General features: G+C 40.9%; 1 protein-coding gene across 2 annotated transcripts; it reads right to left on the reverse strand.

Annotated features, from left to right (window-relative positions):
* Window positions 1-456: 456 nt before the first annotated feature.
* Window positions 457-27,746, reverse strand: KLF3 (KLF transcription factor 3). Of its 2 annotated transcripts, none has more exons than XM_058024275.1 (7): window positions 27,639-27,746; window positions 23,613-23,656; window positions 16,596-16,687; window positions 11,111-11,606; window positions 10,129-10,279; window positions 5,599-5,759; window positions 457-4,432 (listed from the first exon to the last, which is right to left on the reverse strand). In XM_058024275.1, the coding sequence occupies exons 3-7, from the start codon at window positions 16,650-16,652 to the stop codon at window positions 4,251-4,253; spliced, it is 1,047 nt and encodes a 348-aa protein (XP_057880258.1). In that variant the 5' UTR covers window positions 16,653-16,687; window positions 23,613-23,656; window positions 27,639-27,746; the 3' UTR covers window positions 457-4,250. The 2 variants fall into 2 exon arrangements, with proteins under 2 accessions (XP_057880258.1, XP_057880259.1); XM_058024276.1 differs by lacking the exon at window positions 27,639-27,746 and adding an exon at window positions 27,520-27,558.
* Window positions 27,747-27,890: the final 144 nt, after the last annotated feature.

Here is a 27,890-nt window from a genome sequence, read left to right on the forward strand (position 1 = left end):
TGCAGGTGTGTCTGGAGGTGTGCAGGACTCGTGGTGATGTGTCAGCAGCCTCTGGCACCCTGCTCTGGGAGAGGCTGTGGGGAGCAGGCCCAGTCAGTCATCCTGTGAGTGATTAAAAAAGGCAAACTCACGTGTTTGGTGCTCCACACCTGCCTATGGGCTAATTAGAATGCCCTAATTAGAATGACCTAATTAGAGGTGAGTAAAACACTTTTATGAGCTTGCCACTGAGTGTGCTGCAGGACACAGCTCCTCCAGCACAAGTTCCTTGCGCTGCTGCCCTGGGCCCTGTGTGGGGCAGGCACACAGGGGAGGTGGCAGAAGGGCCACCCAAACACCCAGAGCCACTGGGGTCCCCCCCAGGTTGCCTCTGACCCCAGCACAGCATCACTGCTCTTTGTCATCCAGCATGTGACAACATGACCACAAACAACATTCTGAGTGTTTTATTAACAAGTATAGTACATATGCACTGTGCACTAAATATACTAAATATACTAAATATAGTATGAGGACTGTACAGTACAAATTTTTTATGTTCACAGTTTGACATGACAAAATGTCATTACTGACTTCCCATTGGACTACCAAAGTAGAAACAGTGAAAGTACATTAAACATTCACATCTTTAGTAAGAAAAGATTACCAAAATGTCTCCATATTTGCAAGTTATAGTAATGCACGCTAGAAACCTTTAATTAGCCATTTTGTCTTATTAGCTTATAAAATATATTACATTTTATTTTAAAAATTCTGCATAGTTTATAGAAGTATCAAAGTAAATAAAAGTCCTTGCTCTATTTGCAGGTGAGAGATGCTAAGCAAAAAGATTATTTTGACCCTCTAAAGTACATTAAGTGCTAATATCTGTAAAATATAATGAAAAATGGTCTAGCCCTCTTAAGAGATGTAAAATGCTTTGTAAATTTTTAGGAAGGATTTGTATTCATCATGTTGCTAACCTTGGCAGAGACAACATATTTGAACAAGATGTGGCATTAGAAGTATCACTGCAAAATGCCATGTGTACATTTAAATAAACCCCACACATTCATACCTGCTTAGTTTCTTGCAATTGTACTACAAACTAGTAATTTATTATAATCAAATAGCTTAAACAGACACATTTTAGTAAAACAGTATTACCTGTTACACACTGCACAGTGCAATACTGTTACAGAGAAAGTGGGGGGGGTTTAAATATACTCATTCTCCAGGATTAGGATTTTGTCTAAACTGGCTTTTCTTTAGGGCATAGATGGAATGACTGGTTTTGCAAAGTGTTTAATTGAGTACATTTCAAAGTTGCAAGGTATCCTTCAAATCAAAGTTTGCTAAAATTACTCCATGAGCTGGTTAAGATGTGAATTCACATTCAGCTATAAGTGTATTTGTTTGTGACCTTTTATACATCCCACAAAGACACCACAGACACAACTGAAAAATCCTATAAGGAAGGCATTATCATGTAATAATCTCAAATACTTATATTTAATCTTGAAATTTCAGTTGTCCTAATTCACAAGACACATGGATGAAATTTGAAAGTTCTGCTCAATCTCCACTATATTAGACCCCATCATTAGTGTAGAAATACTTTCAGGAAAAAGGTACATAAGCTAATGAATTAACACGGCAAATAACCCAGACTAAATCATCTGAAGTAACTCTTAGTTACAAAAAAGTTCTGCTTTCAAGGTACTGATTTAAAAAATATTAAAAAACATACTAATGAAAACATTTTATGTAAACCTCAAAAGAGAAACAGAGCATTAGAAAGAAATGCTCCTTAAACATCCTGAATTTTATAAATTTTCATTTTTAAGGTAGAAATGGGACCAGTTGCCATTAAGGTGCTTATTTTCTAGTATCTGTTTTGCCCCTCATCAACAGAACAGAGAATTGTTTTCATCCCAGGGTACTAAATGTCTGTAGACTTGTGACTGATGCCACAGGGCTCCCTCCACACAACCTCCCAGCCAGTGATGGGCCTGGAGTCACAAAATTGCCAATAAAACCAAGAGCAAATTCTGCTACCAAAAAAATGAAAAGTAGGAAGTCCACATGCTGGAACAGTTGCTCATTAATATCAGTCTCTTTCCCACAAGTTTCTCAATGTCACAAACAATCTGCCCTACCAAGAAAGAAAAAAGGCCAATTCATGTGCCGGGTGTTTCAGCGCCACACGTGAGCAGATGAGGGAGAGCTGTAGGACACGAGATGCAGCCCTGCCGAGGTGGTGAGGATGTGTGGAGCTGGAACAGAGCAATTGCTGTCAGAGCATTTTTCTACAGGAAGTACAAACCTCTCCTCTAATTCCACAGGCATGTGGATGTCAGCAGAACAGCTGGTGAAGTCCTATCACCAAATAAAGGCTCCTTGCACTCACACTCTTGCATCTCCAAGACTGTTTGGCATTGGGCTCCATTGCTTATAGAAGCACAGCCTACCTGCTCCACAAGCTCAAACTTCCCACCTGCAGATGGACACTCCACCTGTCTCCTGCAGGGTTCTACCAAACTCTTCCTCCCCCCACACCTCCATTGTTCACTGGGTTTTTCCAAAAGAAAGGAAAAGCTGACTTCAGTATGTTTAACGTACAGGGAATGGTGGTTACCTTACATAAGGCAAGGAAGGGGAATGTGCTTGTGCGTGTGTGTAGAGAAATACATCCTGTTTCCTTGCAGTGCCACAAAGTCTGCCAGCCAGAAACCTTCCTTTCAGAGGATCCAAGACAGGAACATTTCTAGGGGCAACTGCAGATTGCTTGAATTCAGTTTCTTTTAGCTATGTAGTTCTGTTTGCTAATGGGCATGGTTTTAATGCAATAGACACATCCACAGGGAAGCTGTTGTACCTTCCATGGAGAGACTACCAGAGTCACAAACCAGAACTGGATGATTTGGTATGTGCTTTTATCCAAAACAGATACATGACTCAATTTATCATCAGAAGTACTTCATATCTGACGCCATCTTCTCATAAAAATATTGTGGATCAATAATTTTAAATACTGTAGTGTATTACAGTGGTACTCACACAGTACAGTTCAGAGCATTTTTGACTTAATGATTGCTATTTTCTGAAGTACGGCAAGGACAAAAAAATTATTTAGAAGAAATGCAGGGGCATGATTGCAGGGGGATAATCTATATCCCTGAAATGAGGTGCAGTAGGTTTCCATTAATGTCATTTAATGCCAAATCACAGGCGAGTATCATAGACTCACAGAATCATAGAATACGCTGAGTTGGAAGGGACCCATCAGGATCATCGAGTCCAACTCCTGGCCCTGCAGAGGACACCCCAAAAGTTACACCATGTGCCTGAGAGCATTGTCCAGATGCTTAACTCAGACAGGCTTGGTGCTGTGACCACTTCCCTGGGAAGCCTGTTCCAGTGCCCAACCACCCTCTGGGTGAAGAACTTCCTGATGGTAAACCCCTGACTCAGCTTCAAGCCGTTCCATCCATACACTTGCACAGAAACCAGACATACAGAGTCACACAAAGTCTTCCTTTAACAAATCCACTGGGGCATTATGCAAGAAAAACAAGGATATATACTACACTATTATACAGATGACAGATGGCATTGGTTTAGATGCACAGTATTGTGTACGGACCAATTCCTGCCCATTTTTCTTCTTGACTGGGGTAAATGATACTATGACTCAATCTTTCTGTAAAGCAATTACACTGTTTAGATTTATTTCCTCAGTATTACTCACTGTTTGGGCAGAGGGGATTTCTAAATCAGGTGTCTTCCTAAAACTGTTGTATGAACCACACTGCAGAAATCAACACAGCTGGTAAAGTCCATTCATTGCATTGTTGAGCATAAAATGAGAGTGTATCCCTTACGGGGCACATAAATAATAGTCTCTGGCAAGGACTAGCATTTTGGATATTCAATAACATTTACTATTTTATCAGTATATGCTGGGTTGATTATATGAAGAAACCAACAAAAGCTGTTAGTTTAAAAATTCCCTTATTCACAAATGAAATACAATAAACATACTGAATGCAGAAAGGGTTTGCTTAGCATCCCCAGAAGAAAAAAAAGAAGTGTTCACATTCTTTAGGTCTGACCCGTGGCAAGGACATAGAAGGGTTAGATAACATCTGTTACTGACCATACGTAAGCTTTTAATGGTATAAACTCAGAGATCCAGACCAGCTGAATCCAAATTAAAATGCATGTGTAAAAAACAAAAAAGTGTGGCAGGAGTCAGGGAGAGAAGACATTCAGACTAGCATGTGGCGTTTCCTGTGAAGAGCGAGATGGTCCGAGCGAGAAAAGCTGCGGTCACAGTCTGGACACTGGAAGGGTTTGATTCCTGTGTGCTTGCGGAAATGCCGCGTCAGTTCATCAGAACGAGCAAACTTCCACGTGCACCCCTCCCAAGTGCATTTGTACGGTTTTTCTCCTGGAAAAGGAAACACAGAAGTGAGGATTTAAGATGTGAACGCATCGGTTCTGATCACATTAAGTTCACACATAAATCTGATAGATTCATTCTACTGCCTTGCCAAATTTCAGTAAGTACTTCAATGCTTACTCAAAAAGCCTCCAAACAGCTCAAAGCTGAAGAGTACTCTGTGCTAGAAACTGTGTAGTCAAAGTTAACTGACCAAAAATTGCTACCTGCCACAACTTATTTTTTTATTGTCTCTCTATTCCTCTCTCTGCCATATTAGCACTTGTTTTATGACACCCAGAAGGATGAAGGTTTAAGCATTTCTTCAAATATTTTCAAAATCAAGATCTCATTTTCTAGCTTGCTGGGGGAAAGGACTGTGCTACCATAAAGCACAACAGGCAGAAATATTGTGATTTCTAAAATTTATTGCAGTGTAAATGACTGGCATCATGGTTGCAAGTACCTCAACTTAAACTCTTTCTCTATCATTACTAATGTCATCCTCCTCCTTTAACACCTCTGTATTGCCCAACAGGTAAATGGCTGGCTTGATGCGCAACAGAGATGAACTGGGCTCCATTTTTCCTAAAAGAGGTACCCTTGTAAAAACCTTGGATGTATATATAGTCATTCAGCACGCAAAGATGAACATTTCTGTGGAGAGCAAAGATGGGGATATGTTTACTGAATACTCATTCAGATAAAAAGCATCACTGCACCAGTGGTTAGCATCTCCACAGAGCAGATGTGTTTGCATTTGGCACACTGTCCAAATTTCTGCAAATGGGCTACTCCCATAGAAATTACAGTCAAATTTAACAGTGATGTCATAGGTGAGCCAGAGCAATTTGAACTGATTTGGTGTTTGCAGGGTGTGCAGATTGAGTAAACTGCAAGCAACTGAACACAAAATGAGTGAAGAGCCAGTGAATGTAACACACATCAGCATGCACTCTGAACTTGTTCTGGCTTACAGTCTCTTGTTGTAGGTTTTTCCTACTACATCCTCTGTCTTTTTCTCAGCCTATAATTATTTCCACAACAATGCCAGATCTACCTTCTGTCATTTTGTTATTTACACCTGAGGTCACCTGGCCATTAGCAGAAGTAAAAAGCTCAGCCTACTATTTTACCACAGACTTGATGAAAGAGAAGCACAGCTATGCTCTGACCTGTATGGGTTCTTCGGTGAGCTTTCAGGTGGGAGCTTTTAGTGTAGACCTTGTTGCAGCCTTCATAATCACATCGATGTATTCTGCGTTTTCGTTGTGTGTCTGGGGATTCCACAGGTAAAGGTCTCTTTCCTGGCTGAACTATAACCGAAGGGTGATTCCTGCAAAGTTAAATTAATGTTAAAATCAAAAACATTTAGCACAGCAAACCTCAGCTAATATGATTCATAACAGAGCCTTTTATTCACTACCACTCTGTCTCTTGGCAGAAAGAACAACATTACATGCATGTCGAAAAATTCAACAGGGTTTAGCAAATTTTGTGTATTTTAGCAGTAATATTTTTAAATGTTTACTCACTTTGTGGCATGATGTAGCCATTTTTACTACTTCCTAGCTCCTTTTTAAAACTTTCAGAGGAAAAACCCCATTCAACTTTGTGTTTTTCAGTCAAACCCAAATTCTTAACCCTGAGTGAACTTCTCTTGCATTTGTTCACTACTTTTTCCCCTTCAAATACAACTAATTTGATTGTAATTGGAAACAGCTATTCCATATTATTAAAGAAATTGTATCTTTAGGGTTTCAAAGCAGAACTCAATCTTTATTGTTCCAGCCACTCCTTTAGAATGTAATTAAGAATTTCCTGTTTGGTGCTGGCAGCAGGGTGCGGCCTCCCTGTACCACTGACGTCAATTCCTAAAAGTAGAGCTTAGCCTGTGTGGCACACCCACAGGATGTCTGAAGTTGTCCCTCCACCTTCTTAAACACAATTTTTCACTTTAGAAGCCCACAGGTACAGTGCAGGTAAGACATATATGAACTAAATGTGGACTTCTGCTGTAAACAAACCCATAAATGTTCACGTGTGCGAAAACATACAGGCTTCTTAAAAGCAGTCTTTGACTGTTGAATGACACCCCTACTGTAGGACTGAGGACAACCTAGATTCTTTCTTCCACATCAATCTTAAAAAACTCATTTTTGTCAAAAAAGTACGTGTAGATTATAATGTGCAGATATTAGCATTCCTTGTTGCAAAGCCAGCTCCCCCATGCAACAGAAAGGAACCTTCTAGAAACTCCTGTCTTTTCTAAGTTAATGTATTTCACGTGTTTTTACCAATCAACTCATGTTTTGTAATACTGGGTTCTATTGGTTACTTACTCCAAGTTCCTTGAGGGCCTAATTTTCAGAAACACCGAATTCCTACTTCCCTCAGCAAAATAAAGGGCATGTGCTGAAGACAGAGAATCTTGTGCGTGGCTTAAGAAGAAAAGATTTTTCTATGACCCCACAGCAGCAGGATGCGGATAACCGATGTGTGAAAACTTGAATTCTGTTACTGATTCTTTTCTTAAGAGCTAGGAGCTGGAAACTGGGAACCAAATTATCTTTCTTGGGTGGTTCTATGACTGTTGGGTGATGTATTCTTCAAGTACACATTAAGTCTAGCTAAAAATATTATAATGGCAGGAAACCCCAGATGGTGATGTTAGACAGAGACACACACACTCTTAAATAAGAAGGCAGGCTTCTAGCTTCCAAAGAAACAGCTCTCCAAAGCAATGCTCAGTTTCAGTGCAGTTGCATACCAGTCTTTTTGGAAAAGCTCAGGCTTAGGACAGCAAACAGACTTGGTCTAAATTATTATGTGTGGAGGCTAGTCCTGGACATGGTAACATCTGGGAAAAGGGAGAAAAAGGATATTGGCCATACACCATTTGTGATTTAGGTTTTCAATCTGCAAGTGCCTGGAAAAAGCACTGAGAATGTCTCCTTTTCCCCTTATGGGAGAGGAGGCTGGCAAGACAACAGAATGTTATCAATAATCATATAGGGTGTGGCAGTTTTAAAAAATGGTCAGGGTGGTGTCAGAGGTAAATATGAAGTAAGTGCCAATAATAAAAGCACAGCCCTAATTCTTTCGTTCCCTCTTCCACAACTAGATGTAAGTTCATGTATGTACCATTTGGCACTATTCAATAGGTAAGAGTACCTTCTAAAAATTATGTTAAAACTTCAACAGCTTTTTCTTCTTTACCACAGACCACACTATGTTGACAGCGTGAGTTAGACTTTGAAACTTGCATGACAATATGTTTATGAGGCTCCTTATACTATTACCTCAAATTTGATTTCAGAAATAACTGCAGTTACATCGACAATCAGACATACTAGAAAGTCCCACCATCCCCCCAGAACTGTCACCAACATTATTTTTATAGACAGACAGATATAGATATCCAGATATAGATAGATATACTGCCAAAAGCTAACACTAAAGCAAAACAAGTCACTTAAAAAGTTTTAAATAAGTCACTTCAGTGAGACTAAAGGTTTTTCTATGCCCATTTAATATAACTTAGGTGTCTGAACACTACACTCTGGGCAACTGGAACCAAAGAATAGTGATAAAAAATTCAATGCTTAACTATAGCTCATAAAGCTGTGAGACAAAAACATTCTTTAAAAATAAAGGTTTAAGTATCTCATCTTTTAACTTGTGTGAGTTGTCTATGTAATTTTTTTAATGATAAATGCAGTTTATAAATTTGTTTTGGACACAGCAGAATGTGAACTTGAAAGGGCTGGCTCCAGGAGCAAGAACTAGAGTTCCACAGGACAGCTACAATGCAATTTAAGCTGTTACAATGCAAGGACAGAATGAACATCACACTCTACATGGGCAAGCAGAGCTGATGCTTAGGAAACATGGACATACAAATGTTTTCTGTAACAAGCTATCTACATATGATACCAAATTTTATATTCTTTGCTCAGTGGATGGGTTTGCTGGGGAAACTACACCCATTGGGAAATAAATAATGCAAATCACTAATGCAGGTGACAAGCCTGCAGAAGTCTCAGCCCTGGAGGAAGGGTGTGGTACCAGCCAGGAACAGCACTTACTGGTTTGCTCTTGTTAAAGAGACTTAACAAAGACAAAAAATAAACTGAACCATTTGATAGTCCTGACCTAGCAGCAGTTAGTTCCAGCTACATAAGGACATGACTCCCTTGTGTGTCCATTATGGAAGGTAAGTTACTAACTAGTGAACATGCATGTTTACTATTTTATGTAATAAACATGTATAAGGTGATTTAAAAGAAACAGCATATCATTTATAACAGCTTGCTGGCAGCCAATTGCCAAGAGCTTGCAGTCCAGGAGGTGCATCCAGACTGTGTGAAGACAAGGAGGGGTGCCCACAAGAAGGCTGCTGTGGAATGCAGCCAGCCCTGGTGCTGTGGTGTGCTTTTGAACCCCGGGGCCCTCTGCAGGAGGACGAGGCAGCGTTCTGGAGGAAATACACGAGACCACCCATCCATCCCATGCTTTTCTTTCTCTCTCCGAACCAACTCACACTGGGTATGTGACTTGAAGCCCTCTTTCCCTTACTCTGTGAGGTGAGGTCAAACACAACCACCTCAGGGATGACAGTGAGCAAGAGGGAAGTGCAGAAATGGAGTGTGAGGTTCTGTGCTGTGAGCCCTGCTCAGCTCCCACCTTCAGCTCCTGCCAGAGCCACACTGGCAGCCTGCCTGCCTACCCAGGGCACTGCCTGCTGAAGGATGAGCCTGGCTCTAGGTCATTCCATGGTTTTAGTAAGCTGACAGGATTTTCCCCAGAAAAACAGGAAATGGAAGGGTGCCCATGGCTCCTCATGAGAGGAGAACTGAGAATTTTTTTAATGTTTTCAATTAAAAGGTTTATGCCCCAGACCTAATTTATTCTTCTGGTCCTTGTCCTTTCTTCTGCAAACAGCACTCTTTTAAAACCCATTAGATCTGTGACCCAGTTCATGCAGTTCACCCAGTAACAGCTATGCCAGCACAATGAGTTAATACTGGGATGGAAAAAGTGGCTATGAGGGAAGAAAGCTTCAGAAACTTCAGTATTGAAGGTGCCTTCAGTAACTTCAGTACTTGAGGTGCCAAAAAATCACCCACAAAACAAAGGCCTCAGGTAAAAATGCAATTTCACTTATATGCATAGGACTTGTAAGGCTGAAGAGGTTCTTCCCACCAAGCAGGCAAAATTTTTGAAAAGACAAAGAAGTCCTCCAAGAAGAAAAAGTCACAACACTCATTTTAAAGAAAGGTATTTCAAGTAACATGAATAGAGATACCAGTATGAACTGTCTTTTAAGCTTCTTTCAATTTTGCTGCTGGTTTTACATAAGTAGGTTATCACTGGCTTATTGGGAGTCCTACTTTCAGTAAATTGTGGAATTGTAACCTGTCATCACTTTAGAAATGCATGATAGAAATATATATATATATATATTACACCTTGCGTATCTATTGCAAGGTATAAATATATATCAACTCCTGTACTGCTGAAGAAGGGGGAAAAGAAAGTTGAAATCACGTTTCACAGTGGCAGTGGTGGGAGGGATGAATGTGTGTTTTATTACACATTCCAAAGCACAGCCACAATCTTTCCCACTCCTCAGAACTGCTAACTGCTGTAGTGAGCTGCTTTCCATTGCTCTGCTGATCTTGGGACCACTGTTAGCTACTTACTCTTGCAACATTACTTGCTGAGGAGACAATGAGGTCATCATTGGAGGTGACATTTGTTCAGGATAGAAGTCAGTCTTTGATGGTTCACTTCCTGGCTCTACTTTGATTGTTTTCTTCAGAGTGGGCTTCTCGTAAGACTCAATGACAGGCACTGTACGGCAGAAGGGAGGAGAGGGAAGGCAACACATAAAAATTATGAAGAGTTATGGAAATAAATAATATACAAAAAAACCCCTATAGTTAAAACAAATCCATCAGTTCTACATTTACTGTGACAATTAAATACAAAATCTTTCAGTTTTAGTTATCTCCTGATAACTATGACTCAAAACATTTCTATTAATTTTCATCAGTCTGATGTTATTATCAGTCCAAATCTCAGTAGATCAATAGTTTATGTAGATACAAACAAGAGTAATGGAGCTGGTGAAGGGTCTGGAGAACAAGGCCTGTGAGGAGCAGCTGAGGGAGCTGGGATTGTTTATCCTGGAGAAAATGAGGCTCAGAGGAGACCTCATCACTCTCTGCAACTGCCTGAAAGGACAAGAGGAAATGGCTTCAAGGTGCACCAGCGGAGGTTTAGTTTGGACATGAGGAAGAATTTCTTCCCAGAAAGGGTGATTAAACATTGGAATGGGCAGCCCAGGGAGGTAGTGGAGTCACTGTCCCTGGAGGTTCTTAAGGAAAGACTGGCTGTGTCACTCAGTGCCATGGTCTGGTTGGAAAGGTGGTGTTGGGTCACAGCTTGGACTCTATGATCTCAGAGGTCTTTTCAACCTAATTGATTCTGTGATCCTATGACCTTGGTAAGTCTGGTAAAATATTTACACAACAAATTCTATGCCTGTTTATTCTGGAAGAACAGAAATTACTTTCCACTTCCTAAAATATCAACAACCCACAGAAACCAAGTGCTTGGATAGATATTTGTCTTATTTTGTGGAGATCAGGCAGCATAAAAAGCAATTCTGACAACACCAACCTTGCATGCTACTTGGAGTTTCCATATCATCTGGGAGAACTGTGGACACCATGATGGGCTGCTGGAGATGGGGAGCATACATGAAAGGAACTGGCTGGACCACAACAGGCTGAATAACCGGGAGTATCCCAGGGCTCCTGAGTCCATGGCGTGAGAGAGCAGCGGCCATTACAGGAGGGATTGTTATTGGCATGGAAAGAGGCTGCACTCCTGGGGGTGACGGTGTGAATTTACTGAGAGGTGAGCTGGGGGAGGACAGAGTCAATCCAGGTGAACTTCTCCTGTGCACAGTCTGAAATTTTAGTGGGGAAGGAGAACTTCCAGTTGAAGGCGGCGAGCTCCGTTTATTTACCGTGAGGTCTACTGGCTCCATCTGGATCCCATTTGATAGTCCTTCAGGGCTGGAGTAGAATTTATTGTGCAACATACTTGGTGTAGAATAAATGACGCCGTATTTGTTTGGCTTCATTTGGTCCATGTAATTGGATGGGTATGACTGTCAGAAGGAGTGGAAAAGAAATACAGAACATCAAATAATAAATCAACACATAGAAGCAGCTACTGCTGAAAAAGAAAGGCAGCCAATAAAACAGGCAAAATTAAAAAGTTTCAAGAAAGCACTTTGATGTAGTTTCTAAATAAAATGGAATTAAATAAAGCCTCAGATTCCCCTCACAGGAAGTTCAGTTCTGATTCACTAACTGTTTCAGAAGCAAGTAAGACAGATTATGAAAACAAATCTTCAAGGCTTATTCAACTACTTTTCTCCCTTTAAAATTGCCTGTCATATATTCATGCCTGCACATTTCTTAACTGACCTGGGAGATAATCTGCTATGCCAAGCATATAACTATGCTGAGGATCATCAATTCTAGAAACAGGAGAGCTCAGCTGGGCTTAGAATTGCAAGTAATGGGTCCCAATCAACTGCTAAAGTAATTGAAAAACAGTCACCACTAAGGAAGGAAATTATGAATTTGAACCCTACAATCAATACAAAATACTCAGCTGAACTATATAAGTAATGGATGAGTAACTCAAAAGTGCAAAAGGTAAAATCTAAACCTTTCTAAATGATTTTTTGAGATATAAAGCAGTTAACAAGCCAGTGTAATTTTGGAAAATGAGTACAAGGATAAACATTTGGTGTGCTGGAAGAATATTCCTGTTAGCAGCTAGCAGTTCCCATTACAATATAAACTCCAAAGCAAATCTTGACTATGTGACGATCTCCACAATTTAGTAATAATTTATATATTTATATATAGATATGTATGTATGTACATATGTATGGTAAAACACACATAATCTAGTGATTTTTGTAAACCAAGAAGTATTAGCATTAGAGTGCAGTATTATTAAACAAATATCCAGACCAATACTGTATTTAAAAACTGTTAAAAACTGATGTTGTTTACTAACAGCTAACTCACAATGGAAACTGATGTGATGCTCTAACACAAAAGTGAGACACAGAAAATGCAATGCACCTAATTTTTTAGTTGTGTTGTCAATTTTTTGAAATAAAATGCTATCTTTGGATTTTAGGTAAGTAAACTAATAAAAAAAACTAATTACTTCCTTGGCACCAAAAGTATTTTGATGAGTGGGATTATAAATGTTCAAAATGGTATAAAGTGAAACATGAGAAGCATAAAACCATTGTATTTTTATAAAAATATTTCAATAACATTTCAATTATTTTTCTTCCTGGGGTGAACACTTCTGTCAATACATCTTCCTGGTTTCCTACCTCTGCCTTCCCTACGAGGAAACACTTGGTTCATTTTAAATGTCAATGGTAATGGGAGGTATTTTTGCAAAATTACACAAATATAATTTTCTTCTTTTCAGTTACTGTTTGAAACACTGAGTTTAAAAAATATTAAATTTTCCTCCTGCATTCGTAGCACTGTGATAGAACAACAAAGCTGAGTCCCTCAGTCCATAAAACATTCAAATAAAGCAGCACACAAAACGGTGATTAATCTTCGTCAGTAAATATTACATTAAAATCTCTGCAAGTCATATATTCTCTTTATGACGATTCTTACAAATTCCATCTATAGAAGCATTCATCTTTGATGGTAATTGGTTCATCAGAATTTTATTAAATGCCATTATTGCAAGAAGTACTGTCTGTAGACTTGCCAGAACTGCTGAGCCAAGCTATGAAATTATCAGCATTCTAAGTGATGGAGAGCACTATATATTGATATAATTTAATATTTAACAGCATTTGGTATCTATTAAATCGGATCAAATTATGGGCATACCCAAAAAAATTTAACAGGTAAGGAACATTAAATACTTCTGTTAAAACTCCTGTTATTGGTTTACAGTAGAGAGTTCACCCAGCTTTAATGAACTGTTACCATTCCACCACTAAGCATCAGTGCATTTACAGTGCTGCAGGTTTGTCAGGGATGATCACAATGTCACTGCCTATGAACTTCTCTTCCATTGCAAGAATGCTAAAAAGGAAAAAGCTTGTCAAATGTAAATCTCCAGGAATGCTTTTGGCCAATGAGTCTATTAAAGAACAAGCATCCCTAGGTGTATCCTTATCCTGAAAACACCTGGTGGGAATTCGAGGAATAACTGTCTGGATGCTCACAGAGCTTCTGTATTCTTCGATGGGGGAGTGATGACGATTGTGATTGATTCTGGTGCACAGCCTGCAAAAGGGTAGAAATGCTGCTGGAGACTGGAGAAAAACTGTTTATTCCAATTCAAACAAAAAAGGAACTTGTTTCACCACATGGTAACTGGTCCAAATGTTTAAAAATTCCTTTAAAAAGTCCTCACAGCAAATAAGTAGTCCTGTAGGTAGGACTTGGATGACTTCGTCAGTAGCTCATTAGGAACTATCATAATATATGTTCAATAATTCATTTCAATAAATGGCATGAGCTGTTGGTAGAGTGATGAAATAGTGTGGGTGCAAGCTTCAGTCACCTGAGAATATAGTTAATCCTTTCAGCCACACACCCTGAAATACAGTGGTGTCAAAACCATTACTAATTTCCTCCTACCCCTCCAACTACTATGATGTTTTAGAGACACAAAGACTTCACACCTACAGTGTAAAGAGTACACCTACATTCAGAGAGAAGAGTGAGATATTCCCAAGAGGCTTAATTTAATTTGGCCTCTAATGATTCTATCAGAATGAAAGATGCAACACAAATAATCCTGATTGCAGATTTCCTAGTTATGTTTGCCCAGTCTGTTCTGCTCAGCACCTCACAACATCACACTCACAATTTCTCTCTCATTCCATCTCCTCAAAAGGTGTTCAGGAAAACTAACTCACTTTCTCATTTTCTCTCCATATCACAATACCTCCCTTTAGAGGTGTCTCCAGAGCAGTTTCTGTGGTGGCACCAGGGCTCCAAGGAAGCCACAAGACCAAGAAGGGCTGGGGGGCTCAAGGGTTTTGGGCTAAGCAGCCTCTGTGTGTACAGAAGCTGAAACACACATGGTCCTCAGCCTGAGGGAAAACAAAGTAGTGTCCAGTGAGGCAAACTTCACTCAGAAACCATACTTTCCTCTGGACTTTCTGCTTTTTCTTTTCTGCTTTTTTTCCCCTCGTGCAATGGCAAAAAGAAAAACGTACAGATGTGGTAAAATACTCTGAGTAGTCTCTGACAGCTGGTCAGAGTGATTACACTGACTTATGAGAAGACTCCAAAGGTCCAATGCCACATGCCATGGAAAGCACCACATCACTGGGAGAAGGATATGGTACAGAATAACCAATATGTGGAACTCCAGCCTCAAAATGCACTTGGCTCAGAAACACTCCGTTGTTTTTCCCACAGCAGTTTTTCCTTCAGCTGCTGGTCTGGGAAAGATTGCTCGCTCCTCTGCTGGTGAGCTTTTTGAGGGATTGACCTTGCCCATCTGGCAGAAGCACACAACTGTTTGGGGCATTTGTGTGTCTTGTGCAGAGCCCCAAACCATTGCAGAACATTCTTTGGGAGATGAAGGCAGATGTGCACAAAAGGTGACCCAAAAGACAGCAATGACACTTCTGTAAAAGTGGCCTCTTTTCTGATTTCAACAGACACCATTAATAATCTTAGATTATAGCAGATAATCACCACTAATCTTAATTACTGTAACTGTAATTAAAGTGACAGGCTGGCTAATACTAAAATTCTTTCTTGACCCAAATTTGGAATTTGTTGTACTTTCAGTGGCAGTTATTTTTCTATCATTACTCTTCAGCAAATACAGCCCACAAAAGTCAAACTGTAATTTTAAAATGCATATAAACTTAACTCCCAGAAGTGCTGTTAATAGCCCTGAAGAAATCAGACTGCTTAGAAATGCATTTAAATTTATGAAAATTACTCTTTATTTTAAATAAAACAGGAAACAATATTTTCACTGAAAGATGCCATTCAGAGCACAAGTTTAATGCACTCTGAGTTATGTACACTGACTTCACCCTTTTAATGGATTGGCCTTTCTAGGAGTGTGGCTTCATGTTACACTTAATCTGTTATTGCAGGCTAAAAGCTGAGAGGGGAGGTTCTCTCATGCTCCTCTCTCCCCTTGCTCTAACACTGAGCAGCTGCACACAATGAGTCAGATCAGCTTCCCGATCTGACCAAAAAATGAGTATTTTTGGTGAGTTAGCAATTCTGACTATTCAGTGAGCTGATCCAAAGGTTCCAAATCATTCTAAGACCACACAATTCTTCAGTCACGCAAAGGAGACACAAAGCTGGTGAGGAGGGAGCAAGGTCAAAGCCTTTCCTTTCAGCCTATATCATCACAATTCTCACTGTACTGCTCCCACCTACATGTCCCACTGCTGTTGTGTATCAGACTCTTCTCTGAGATGACCCTATTCTCTGAGTTCATGGAAAATTAACCCATTTTAAAGAAGTAAAAAGTGTAAGTAAGAGGAATGTCTCCTCTTCCCCTTTTTCCCCGCCGTCCTAGTTCTCATTTGTTCACTTGGTAAAGCAGTGCAACCAGTTTACCCAGCAAAAAGCTGGGTTGGTTTGGGTTTTTGTAGGATTGATTTCCTGCTGTTTAGAGCAGAGCTAGCCACAGGCACCTGTTACCACAACCAAGAGAAAAACAAGAAAAGGCACAGCAAGAAGCTGTTAACTTAGTTAAGGGTGTAACACTGAAACCACAGGCCATTGCCACTTCACCATGAAGCGTGGCAAATTAATTTGAGCCCACCTCCATGAGCAGCATGAGCCACAGAGATGATATTTACAGAGCACTGGCTCAGGAACACAGGGACGCTCCCTCCTCTCATAGGCAACTGCTCAGGTTAAGGCAATAAATTAATAAACTACAGAAAGTTCTCCTAGAATGTGAATCTGATTGCACTAAGAGCAAAATAGAGCTTCACATGCTTTCCTAACCTAGTCCAAATCTTAATTACATCTCATTATGAATTTAAAGGTGGAAAAACTAGAGAGTCATCTTTAGGGCTAATATATTTGAAAAGTCTTACCACTGAAACAGGCTCCATGGCTTCTTGCTTGATAGGGACTGGGTCAAACATTAGCATCTTTTTTATTCACCTGTTCTGATGCCTCTGAGGTTCTGTCCTGCTGGGGAAAGACAAGGTATTAGAAAGCCATGGGAAATACCCAAATCAACTTTCTGAATTGTAGAGAATTTACTAGTTTGTCAGATTAATGTGAATATTTATCCATCTCTAACAGAGATTTTTAAATCTTTGAATTTATTGCAAGATTTTTCTTTCCAAATTACTACTGAAACAAAGGGACATCTGTTCACTTTAAATGAAAGGCAAATTGAATTTTGTTGTGCATGTCAGCACACCAAGACCACAGAATTTTCACTTTCATTAGCTGTCAAGTGTTTTAACACATCAGAGTTTAGACCACACATTTCTCATCAGCATTACAACCTCAGAATAATCTTGTTTATACAAGTGAACTGATTCTGGAAAGGATCTCTCTTTCCTAAGAGTCCTAACAGAAACACTCAATAGATCACATACAGTGACACTGATATCAATGCCAAAAAAAAGGATCAAAATTCAAGACTAACTTGGACTACATTCAACATGCTACAATGACTTAACAGAGAAAATGCACCAGTTACTAGATATTAGTTATTATCAAGATAATAAATCAGTTATTAGATATTAGTTATTATTAAGATAATAGATTTACTGACAATTCAACAACTCTGTGCTAACAGCGCAAAATAAAAGCAGTTTAAAAAACCTGCTTGCATTCTGTGAAATTTCAGGGTTTTTTTCCTACAGTGTTCAACCTTACTTGGCCAATCCCTAAATACCTGAAATAAAAGTATTTAGCATAAAGCATGTCATAGCTCTCATACTACACATTTGCCATGGTCATCTTGGAAAGATACTGGGAGGGAAAGGAGATACCCATTCTGGGTAAAGCATAAGGGTACACAATGAAACTAAGGGGGAGCAAAGGGAATTTGCTCACAATGACATTGAGATGTTGCCAGGTTGTTTATAAATCACTCGAGTTATACATTATATGACTGATGTCCAAGGAGCAAGTTCTGACCGTACCCCGCAGACTCAACAGCCCTGCCTGGGGGCGGCACGACCTGGTTCAGGAGCGAGGACAGAAGCAAATGACACAAATTCAATGCGGCCGGTAGATGGCACTGGAAAGGAGCGAATACAGCCAGACTCCAGCACCGGCAATTCACCCCCTTCAGCAGGACAGGCTGAAGGCTCACCAACACATTCGTACCTGTGGCTGGGAAATTCTCCCAGAAATGTAAATGAACACTTAAAGATGTACCTGCTCAAATTAAAACAATTCTAATAGGCCTATGCTAATGAACAATTCTGCAGTTAACATGTGTTTATAGATCAAAATTTGTTAAGAGAGACAGCATGAGTTGTTACAAGTCTACCATTAGTTATTCAGGTACATAAAGTTTAAAGACTTTTGGAAATACATTACAAGAGTGTGCGCTTTGAATAATGGAAACAAACAAGTCTCAGAGTAAATTATAGTATCTTCATAATTCACCTTATAAAAGTTGAAGGCCTGACAAAAACGAATCGCAAGTGAAACAAATGATGCAGCTAAATGAAATTTCCAGTTCAGTATGTAGTTTTAGTTTGGGAGCAGTGGTGTAAGACAGCACTAGGTGCTGAAAGTTGTGGTAATTCCGTAAATACCTTAAGCATGTTCGTGAGAAGGTTCTTAATTTTACTATTTTCTTTGAATGGTTATCATTTAGATAACTGTTACCTAGTTATCTTTCTCAGGTTTCAACAAGTCACATAGCTAGAACTAATGTTTCAGAATACTGACTTCCCAGAAATATATCCACATATCTCTGCATCACCCATATTGTCACACATTCATCTGCACTGTGAAAACAGAGAAGTGCTTTTAGGCATGAAAAAAGTTTACAGTAAAATGGAGCCACTCAGAGCTCCTATATAGGAATTTGGAACTAATTCCTTTCAGGTTTCCAGAAACTTTTGATTTTTAGCTTCTATGTGCATAGATAAAGTAACACACCAATTTGTACTTTAGTGAAGGAAGAAACAAAAGAAAGAAGAGAAATAGAGGGAGGAAGGAAGGAAGGAAGGAAGGAAGGAAGGAAGGAAGGAAGGAAGGAAGGAAGGAAGGAAGGAAGGAAGGAAGGAAGGAAGGAAGGAAGGAAGGAAGGAAGGAAGGAAGGAAGGAAGGAAGGAAGGAAGGAAGGAAGGAAGGAAGGAAGGAAGGAAGGAAGGAAGGAAGGAAGGAAGGAAGGAAGGAAGGAAGGAAGGAAGGAAGGAAGGAAGGAAGGAAGGAAGGAAGGAAGGAAGGAAGGAAGGAAGGAAGGAAGGAAGGAAGGAAGGAAGGAAGGAAGGAAGGAAGGAAGGAAGGAAGGAAGGAAGGAAGGAAGGAAGGAAGGAAGGAAGGTTGGTTGTTCTAAGTGAATGCAATGATGCTCATCCTTTGTGTAATTTTTGTAACTCTAAAACTGTATTTTCTTCAGTTCAAGAATTACTCATTCTAACCTTTTGCTCCAAGAAAGTGTGTGAAAAGACACTTGATACACATTTCACGTGTCATGCTACAGATTTCAGTGTTTCCTGTGATAGCTCTAAATCACTGTGCAGGAATTAAACTGACATAGACAACAGGAAGTGTACTACCCTGAACAAAAGTGAAAAGTAATTCTCAATCTTTCCCAAGTGCAGTCATCTAAGAACAGCAGAGGAAAACTTTACTTTTATGTAAATTTACTATGCTGCACCAGAGTACAGGAATCAAGCACTTTATCATGTTACTCTTAAGCAGGTTTCTTTTTCCTATTTTATAGTCACAATTTTCAAGAACAGAAAATTAATTGAGATGCAACACTTGGTCCTGTAGGATTGCTACAGTGTCAATACAAGTCAGCTTTGGATCTGGCATTTAAAATTTAGCTCAAAATGATGTATTTCTAAGGCTGTAAATAAACTCACTAAAGACTCCTCTTTGTATTTAAAAATAATGCTCCAAATTGATAGCTTGGACCACATTCGTGAGCAAATATGTGCATGTACACTCACACACAAATAAAGAATGGTACTACTAAGAAGCAGGTAGTTTTCCCCAGTATATTTGTAAAATCATGCCTATTAACTCAAAACTTCTCAGTCTTTCTCTCCTAAACATTTGAGAAGGGGGCAATAGGGAAGGTCAATAGTCTTATCTGTTTCTATTACAGAGGAATGAAAAAACAGTTGGGTTCTAATTTACAGAGTGATTTCAGAATCTACTTGTATGAAGGCCTGCAAACTGTTTAGTATATACAAATAATTTCTGGAAAATCAAAATACCATCCCTCATTCCTGAGGTGCTCAGGAAAAACTGGTGAGGTGACAACAACATATTCATGTTAAATGTATTAAAAATAAGAACTTCTGTCTTTGACTTTATTAGGTAAACTATTTTGCATTAAAGGGTTTTCTCATGCAAGGTAAAAGAATTTAATATGAATGTAATCTGAAACTAAATAATTAACTGCAATCTGGTAAGCAAACATTCCACCCTCTTTTTTTTTTGCTCTCCCTCTTTTTTTCTGCTAACAAGCCACCCAGTTTTACTTTCTTGCCTCCTCCCATTCACTCCACCCAGTGGATATCTGCCAAGTCAGTCCAACTTGTCCAAACAGGACCTGGCTTTTGATAAGATTTTGCTCACACCCTGTACTTCAGAAAGACAAATGAAGCAACTGGGTTTTGTATGCAAATAGGGACAGGTGCAAGGTAAAGTCCAGGCAAAGTCCCTCAGTATTCCCCTATCTGAAGTCCAGTGAGGACAGCAAGCCAGAAACAACACAAATTCTGTCCTTAAGATCCAGTATACAGCAAGGCATCCATTCCAGGAGGGAAGTTAATTATCATTAGAGCTCATCACCTTGTCAGGATTGAACACTTGTCAATATTAACTTCCTGACAGGTGTACGGTTTATTGGTTCAGAGACATAATTAAGATTAAATGAAAGCTGAAAGTACTTAAACGTGTATTCTGACAATATGGATTATTTACCCTGGATGAAATGTGCAAAGTGGTTAAAGAATGCACTCAGACTTCACATCTGCACTGCAGAGCAGCTGCAAAAGGGCAACTGCCAGTGCAGCTACTCCCAGCAACCCTGCACATCTACCTTCAAGGTCCACCAACTCTGCAGACCTGTTATGAAAGGAAAGGGTGGAGGACCAGTTTTGACTGTGCACGTCCAACAACAAAGGTTTGTTCTAATATAAAGCCTGTGCTCTCATGAAATACCTGGAAGAGCAGCCCATGACTGACTTTTGCTGCAGACAGGGGGTGCAGACCATACACTCTGACCCTTTTCACTCTGCCTGAGAACATATACCAGGTTATTTCCTCAATCTTTGTGCCCGGAGGAAACAAAGAAATGCTGCCCCATGCACAGCAAGTTTTTGTCTAGAAGCTTCAAGGTATGATTGTTATTGTCAGTATAATTACAGAAAAATGTAATGGTATGTGCTAAATTAGCACTGCATGAGTGCCCTCTGCAAGGAACTGCAGCTCCTGCAGCACTGCTTGAATCCAGCAGCAAACATTATCACATTGCAAAAGCTCTTCGGTCCAAGCACTCTGGGACTCAGACCTGTTGCTCTGAACCTATGATTTCTGTGAACCTCAAGCCAAACTTCCTCTGATACAAGGGAGAAACAACAGTATCAGAGGATTCTCCACTGATGAAATCCAAAAGGGAAGGGAGGTTTTCTCAACCCAGGTGAAAAGCTGTCTTCAGTGGAACTTCCAAAGAGTTTGACAGAGAGGAACCAGTTTCTGAGACAAACATTCCCCGGAGAAGGTAAAAAAGCTGATTTCCAGAGCTCATAAGGTATTTGCACTTTACTGTACCAGTTGCTCATCAAGACCTCAGTCAGCAAAAAAGTGTTTCTAATGTTCCATTAACTTTAATGGGAAGTAAGCAAGTGCTTAACTGCACTTGACCCCAAAATAGCAGCAGACAAAGAAGCTCTCCAGCTCAGCCCAGCAGTCAGACTCAGCCAAAGCACCAAAGGTCCAGATGTGGTGCTGTGGGAAGAGACCAGAGCAGCCAGACCATGAGGAACAGAGCAGAAGGAGAATCAGGAAGAACCAGCATGCCAAGAAAATGTTCTACTGATCAACAGCTTTCTGTGTCTATTTGCTGGATTTCCACTGGGTAACAATAATAATTGTTGAAAAAGTTAGAATATTTTGTAAAAGAAAATGGTACCTAGGCAAAAATTTTCTCCTTGAAGTTTTATTGATAGGCATTAAGAAAAAGAGCATTTCTACAGAATTCTGGTATTGAGTATTTCAAACTCCATTTGTTTCTTAGCAAAGACTTGAAAATCTTTCATCTTCCTCCTTTCAGGACTGCAAGCAGGCTGAAAAACTTGTGGTTTGTACAACTTGTGCATCATAACTTTGTTGATGTCACCTTTTTTGACCTGGAACTGCTCTGACATGTAGCTGACCAATTAGTATTTCAATTAAATTTCTGCTAATACTGTTGCAGGCTTTTTGAAGCCATGTGTCTGGAAATGGCATTCTTGTATGTAAAAATCTCGGGAAAAAATGTTCTTGAAGTGCTTGTTAAGGAAATACCTTCTTTACCAAGGAAAAATTGAGCCCATGTAAAGTCTGTTCAATCTTCAGTTGTATACTCAGTGAATCTAAGAGGAGAACCTCTTGAGGCACCTCCATTAGACAATATTCTCCCTTATCAGGCAGACTGCTGTCTGGTTTCCTGTCTCAAGCTACTTCTTAGAAGGAGAAACAGTCTAGTAAGGATAAAAGATCAGACTTTTGAAAACAAATGAAGTATGTGGAATGGTATGATAATCTTTCCCTTCCAAACTGAGCTTCGCTTTTCTTGTTGTGTTTTTCTTAAGAGGTTAATTTTTAAGATAATTTGAAAAGAGAAATATTAAACCTTTTAATTGTGAGGGGAAAATGATAGAAAATACTGTTCTCTTATGAGAAGGGTTCTGCTATTTCAGGAAACGTGAAAAAGAGATTCAACATTTTTATAGCATAGCATGGCAAAGAAAATAAAATCTAATCCTAGAAAAGGGAAGTATGCATTTAAGAATAACAGCCTAAATGATAATTTGAACAAGAATCCAAATACAGGGCAAATGGTGATGAACATCTATGAACCTACAGAAATAAAAAAAACCCCCGAAACTACCAGGAAAAAGAGCTGGACAGTGTAGTGAGTACAAATGTGACAGTGATCAAAGTAACTTAGACTCTTAAAAGAAAAAGTGGAAACTCTGTCATGTCTTCATGGATCAAGCTGGTTGGTTGGTAACACACATGGACTGCATGACAGACAGACCATGCGTTTGGTGGGAGGGTTTTTCCCTTCTGAGTTAGTTTACTATTTAAAACCTGTTGGAGCTTTGTCTTTCCATTTGGCTGATCTACACTTACACTTTCTTCCCCTGGGAGATATCACCTACAGCTACAAAACCCTCAAAGGAAGCTTTGGCATCAAGTGACTGCTTCACAGGGAAGAGTTAAAGCTCTCCTAAAACCAGCTCTGCCAAACTTCATATTCTGGATTGGAAGCAACTAGCCTCGGAATGAAAACACAAAGATTGAACGCTGACAGCATAAAAGAACTCTAAAAGACCTGTTAGCGGTGTTAATTAATATTTAAAAGTTGGTTTACAAAAATTATTATAATTTCAACCTCAGTCCCCTATTTTACAGAACTTCTGGCTACAAAAAGGTGTGAACCACAAAATTTACTGCATTTATTATACAGCAGTTTCCAATATTAAACACAGTTAAATGCAACTCTTTTCCTCTGTCATTGGGAAAAAAAGATTAACTGTTTGAAATCTTGGGCAAATTAACAGTACAAGAATTAAAATATATAATTGTGTGCTAATGGGTAAACTCGTCCATGGTATTCTAAAACAAACAGAAATAACAACAAAATAAAAGCAGCTGAGAGCAACACATTAAAATAATCAATAAACAACTTACCAAAAACGGTGCAGCCAAATACTTCTTTTTATCTGGATTTCTGAACAGACAAAGAACAGTTTGCTGTTAATTATGTGCACACAGTCCAATAAATTTTTTTTTCACATACAATTAAGCTCTGAAAGAAGTTTAAAGTGTGTACTTAGATACTTCCTAAAGATACCTTCAGTGATCTCAAACAGCTAACTTGTAGCATCCAGAAGAGCAAGAGCAGGAACTAAAAGACTACTTTAAAAATGACTGGAGGGGAAAAAAAAGAGAAAAATGAAAGGGTGGAAGTAATTCTGTGTGTACAGTAACCATGCATATTCCAGGCCATAAGAAACACAGAAGAATAAATATCTTGCATTTTCATCCAGGGCACACTGAAGTTAATGCAAGTTTTTCTCTCTATTTCAGTGAGCTCTGGCCCATTAGCTCTTCTGTCAAAGTAACAGAAAGATTTATGTTTTTCTCAATTTCCTCTCAATTTCTCACTATGTCTGCCTGCAACAGGGTGAGGGGGAAAGATAAATATAAAAACAGGAGTAAAACAATTACTTTTATGCCTTCAAAAATGTAAAATGTGGGACAGCAGTACTTATTAATGTCAAAGAAAAGTTAGACACCAGTGCCTCATTTTCTGTATTACATCTGGAAGACAATGAACCTTCTAGCCTGCATAAAGGGAAAATACTAACTTCTTTTGAGATTTGGAAATACAAAGTGCTCATAGTGAGCCGTTCAGGTTGAGCAAGGGCTGAAGTCAAAACCTTCTCATAACTACAAGCCTACAGAAGTGGTCTTTCTTCTCACATACACCCTTTATACATCAGTGCTACTCTGTGACTTTAATGGAGCTATTCCAGATCAGCTGATGAGCAAGTGAGAGCAGAAAACTGGCTCACAACTTTCTGGAGACCTGAGTTCAAGTTTTCAGCGAACAGAGCTCAGAACTCCAGTTCACCCCCAGAAGCGCACTGGAGTGGAAGGGGCGTGTTAAAGGTTAACTTGGAACCCTCGTTATGACATAACACAGGCATCTTAAGCAATCCCGAGTGTGTAGAGAGATGATAACTCATCGGGTGGGGATTGGGAGTTGAGGGGCAGTGACAAGGGGCCTGGGCAGGCTACCGAACTGCCAGAAAACAGCCTGAAACAGGAAAGAGCACCACATATGCCACTTGGAATGTGTGACGCAAACCCCAGCCTTGAAACAAAGAACAGGAAACAGCTCTGCTGGCTGCGCTGGGGAGAAAGCACAGAGAAACATTTAGGCGGCCCTCCCTGACCCTATATTCATGAGCAGCTGGAGTCTTTTAAAACAACAGTGGGTGGAGGTGTTTGTTCATTGGGTGTGAATAAAAACACTGTCCTGATGCAGGGGACCTGCCCTATTTACAAACAGGCTCTCTTAACATGAGGGAGCAGGAGATTTTAAGACACCACAGGTCAGGAGGATTTGCTGAAACCTTCCCTTAGACCAGGTGGTTTATTACTGTATTTATGCCAGTAGCTAAACAGAGCTCTGGCCTCATGACATCAGAGGCAGCACCCAGCCTGGCAGAAGCACCTTCTTCCCTGAGAGAGCTGGGGGATGAGAATTGCAGGAAGGATTTCTAAAGCTTGGGGCTGCTTCTGGACAGTGGCTCACTCACGCTCAATACTGCTCCATAGCTGAGCACCAATGTCACTCACAGCACCCAAGAATATTTTTCTAAGCCTAACACATCCCTGTTTTCATATGCACTCAGACTTCACTTCAGAATCTGATTTGCCACGAATTTACTACTTTTATTTTTGAAGCACCCACATAAAAAGCTGAATAAGTGAAGCTGAAGCAGAGGAATAGCACAACTTGTCTAGATTTCATGCAGTAGAATAACTTCAACACTTGTTATCCTTCAAAGCTGTGGGTTCAAATACTCTTTCTTCTCTTTGATACCTTGCATCAGTTATTTATACACCATGGGTGGGACATCTAATATTATCAAATGTGAGAATGTTACAGCAAAATAGGTGGATGAGTACCACAGCAACACCAATGAATGCTGTGGGGTTCCAAGGCTGGAGTTTAATAATGAACACGGGGTAAAAACTGGCTAGTACACCACCTACACAGCAAGGTGTTTTATGCCGATATTATCAGTTCCTTACTTCTTCATACTGAATAAGTGCAAATACAGGTAATTTGGTGATTGTATAACATCTTTATTATCACTGAGTCTTCAACTCATCTCACTCACACATCTTTATTTATATGAAGGCTTCTCTTTTGGCTAAACAGATGGTGACTGGGTCAAATGTTCACAGTACCTAAGGGCTCCCTCGCAGCTCTGCAACTTGGAGGAAGTTTTGCTTGGATTCTTAGGACAGGGAAAGACCATTTAGCATTCTTGCCTGCCTCCACCCCCTCGCCCTTACCCCCAGTGTCTCTTGTGATCCGTACCACAGCTATAACAGGGAAAAAAAAACCAACCCAGAAACATTTGCCTGCTTGTAAAAAAAAGGCTACTCAAGTCAGCTTTGGGTTTTTTATATTACAATACTCGGTAGTAACAATAAATTCCTAAAAATACAAGGTGAAAGCTGTGAAAAAAGCTAATTTGAAATAAGTGTCTTCTGGGTCAAGTGAGATTATCAAATCCAGATATAAGTCATCTCCCACAAGCACCAGCTGCTCATGTGATTATCACACCGGTATCTTAAAAGTATTTGATGGAAAGTCACTAGTCAGAAGACATGCAAGTCTTTCTTTTCAATACAGGTAATGTATATTTATGAATATTAGTTTAAATGAAGTCAAGTCTTCAGAGCTCTCCTATCAGCTACTCAAATTCAGCTTTTCCCAACAATTAAACCTTCAGAGTTCAGTTCCACAAACAGTGACACTTCCTGAATTCTCAAAGGCGAGGAAGTGAATAAAACTGGACCACGCATGTACAGTACCTGAAGCAAAAGGGAAGTGCACAGAACATCTTTAAGGTATTTTTTAATGTAACTCCTGAATGACCACTTAAGCTATTCTGCACTAGGTCTTTCTCCCGAGCTCCAGAGAGGTGCTGTGCTCTCCCAGCGCAGGCTCGCCTTGCTAAGCCTTCCTTTGCCAGGGCTCCCCTCGCTGTGCCAGGCACTCACCTGACAGCCGTCCGAGGCAAGTAACTCCTACTCCCATTTCGGTTAAAAAAATAAATAAACAAAAAAATTAAAAACCAACCAAACAAAAACCCTAAAAAAAAAAAAAAAAAAAGAACACCAACAAAAGACATCTAGCAAAGGAAAGGTTATTTCTAACTCCACACTTCGCTGCCGCGCTGTCCCACGTTTTACCTTCGCCTGCATGGCGGCCAAGTGGTGCTAAGGTGACGTGACAATGCGCGGGGCAGGCTTCAGGAGCCGATTTAATCCTAGACTTCACCAGGAGTTAAACGGGGGCCGTGGCGCTTGCCGATCCGCTCCGGGAGGAGCACGGCCCGGCCGCCAGCTCCTGCCCTGCCAACTACCGAGCGAGCCCGCTATACTTGCCACCTCGGCTTGGTCGGGCACTGTATCCCGCCGGGATCCGATGGCACTTCAGTCTCTGCCCGAAATCGCGCCCGTCCCGCCCCGGCGAGAGGCCAGGGGCCGCGGCCGCGCAGGGCGGGAGAGCGGCCCCGAGGGGCGGGCGGCCCGCGGGCCCTCCCGCCGGGGACAGGCGGGGGGAGGGCCGGGGACGGCGCCCCCCGAGCGGCCCCGCCGGCCACACAGGTGCGCTGCCCGCCGGGCGGACAGCGGCGGCCCTCGGCCTCCGGCTCCCGCCGGCCGCACAGCGAGAGTCCCGGGGAACCCCCGCGGCGAGCTCCGCTCCCCCTTCCCCGCAACCGCGGCCTCACGGAGACCCAGTTCCCGCCACCCCCGGCGTGGCTGCGGCTCCCGCGGCATCACCTTGCCGCCTGGGGTTCCGCGCTGCTCGCAGCGCCGGGAAAACTTTCCTCCTCCGGCACCTCCATCCCGCAGTCAGCAGCACAGCCCGGCCCCCGCATTACCCCCGCCCTCACACTTACGCTCGGCAGGCGGTGCGGAGCGCGCCGCGATTTTCCGTCGGCTCCCGCAGCGCCGGGGGTCGCGATGGGCAGCGGGGGCGCTCCGATGGGACCGAGGCGCGAGGCCGGCGTGTCCCGCGTCCCCGCGGCTAAGGAGCCTCGGCGGTGTCTCCGGGTCTGTGTGCGAGGAGGAGCTGCCCGCTCCCGCCCTCCGCCCGCTCGCCTTCCCCCCGGGCTCCTGGCACCGGGCCGCGCTGTCACATGACGCCGGCG

The sequence above is a fragment of the Melospiza georgiana genome, chromosome 5 (genome assembly GCF_028018845.1).
Source record: "Melospiza georgiana isolate bMelGeo1 chromosome 5, bMelGeo1.pri, whole genome shotgun sequence".
NCBI lineage: Eukaryota > Metazoa > Chordata > Aves > Passeriformes > Passerellidae > Melospiza > Melospiza georgiana.

What these genes read in the sequence shown, in the direction of transcription:
- KLF3 (XM_058024275.1), bottom strand. Translation starts at nt 16,652, where the DNA reads ATGCTAATGTTTGACCCAGTCCCTATCAAGCAAGAAGCCATGGAGCCT. An exon ending in CCATGGAGCCTGTTTCAGTG is followed by an intron (nt 11,607 to 16,595) that starts GTAAGACTTTTC and finishes TCCTTCTGACAG; the next exon opens with TCATACCCATCCAATTACAT. An exon ending in AACTCCAAGTAGCATGCAAG is followed by an intron (nt 10,280 to 11,110) that starts GTTGGTGTTGTC and finishes TCTGCCGTACAG; the next exon opens with TGCCTGTCATTGAGTCTTAC.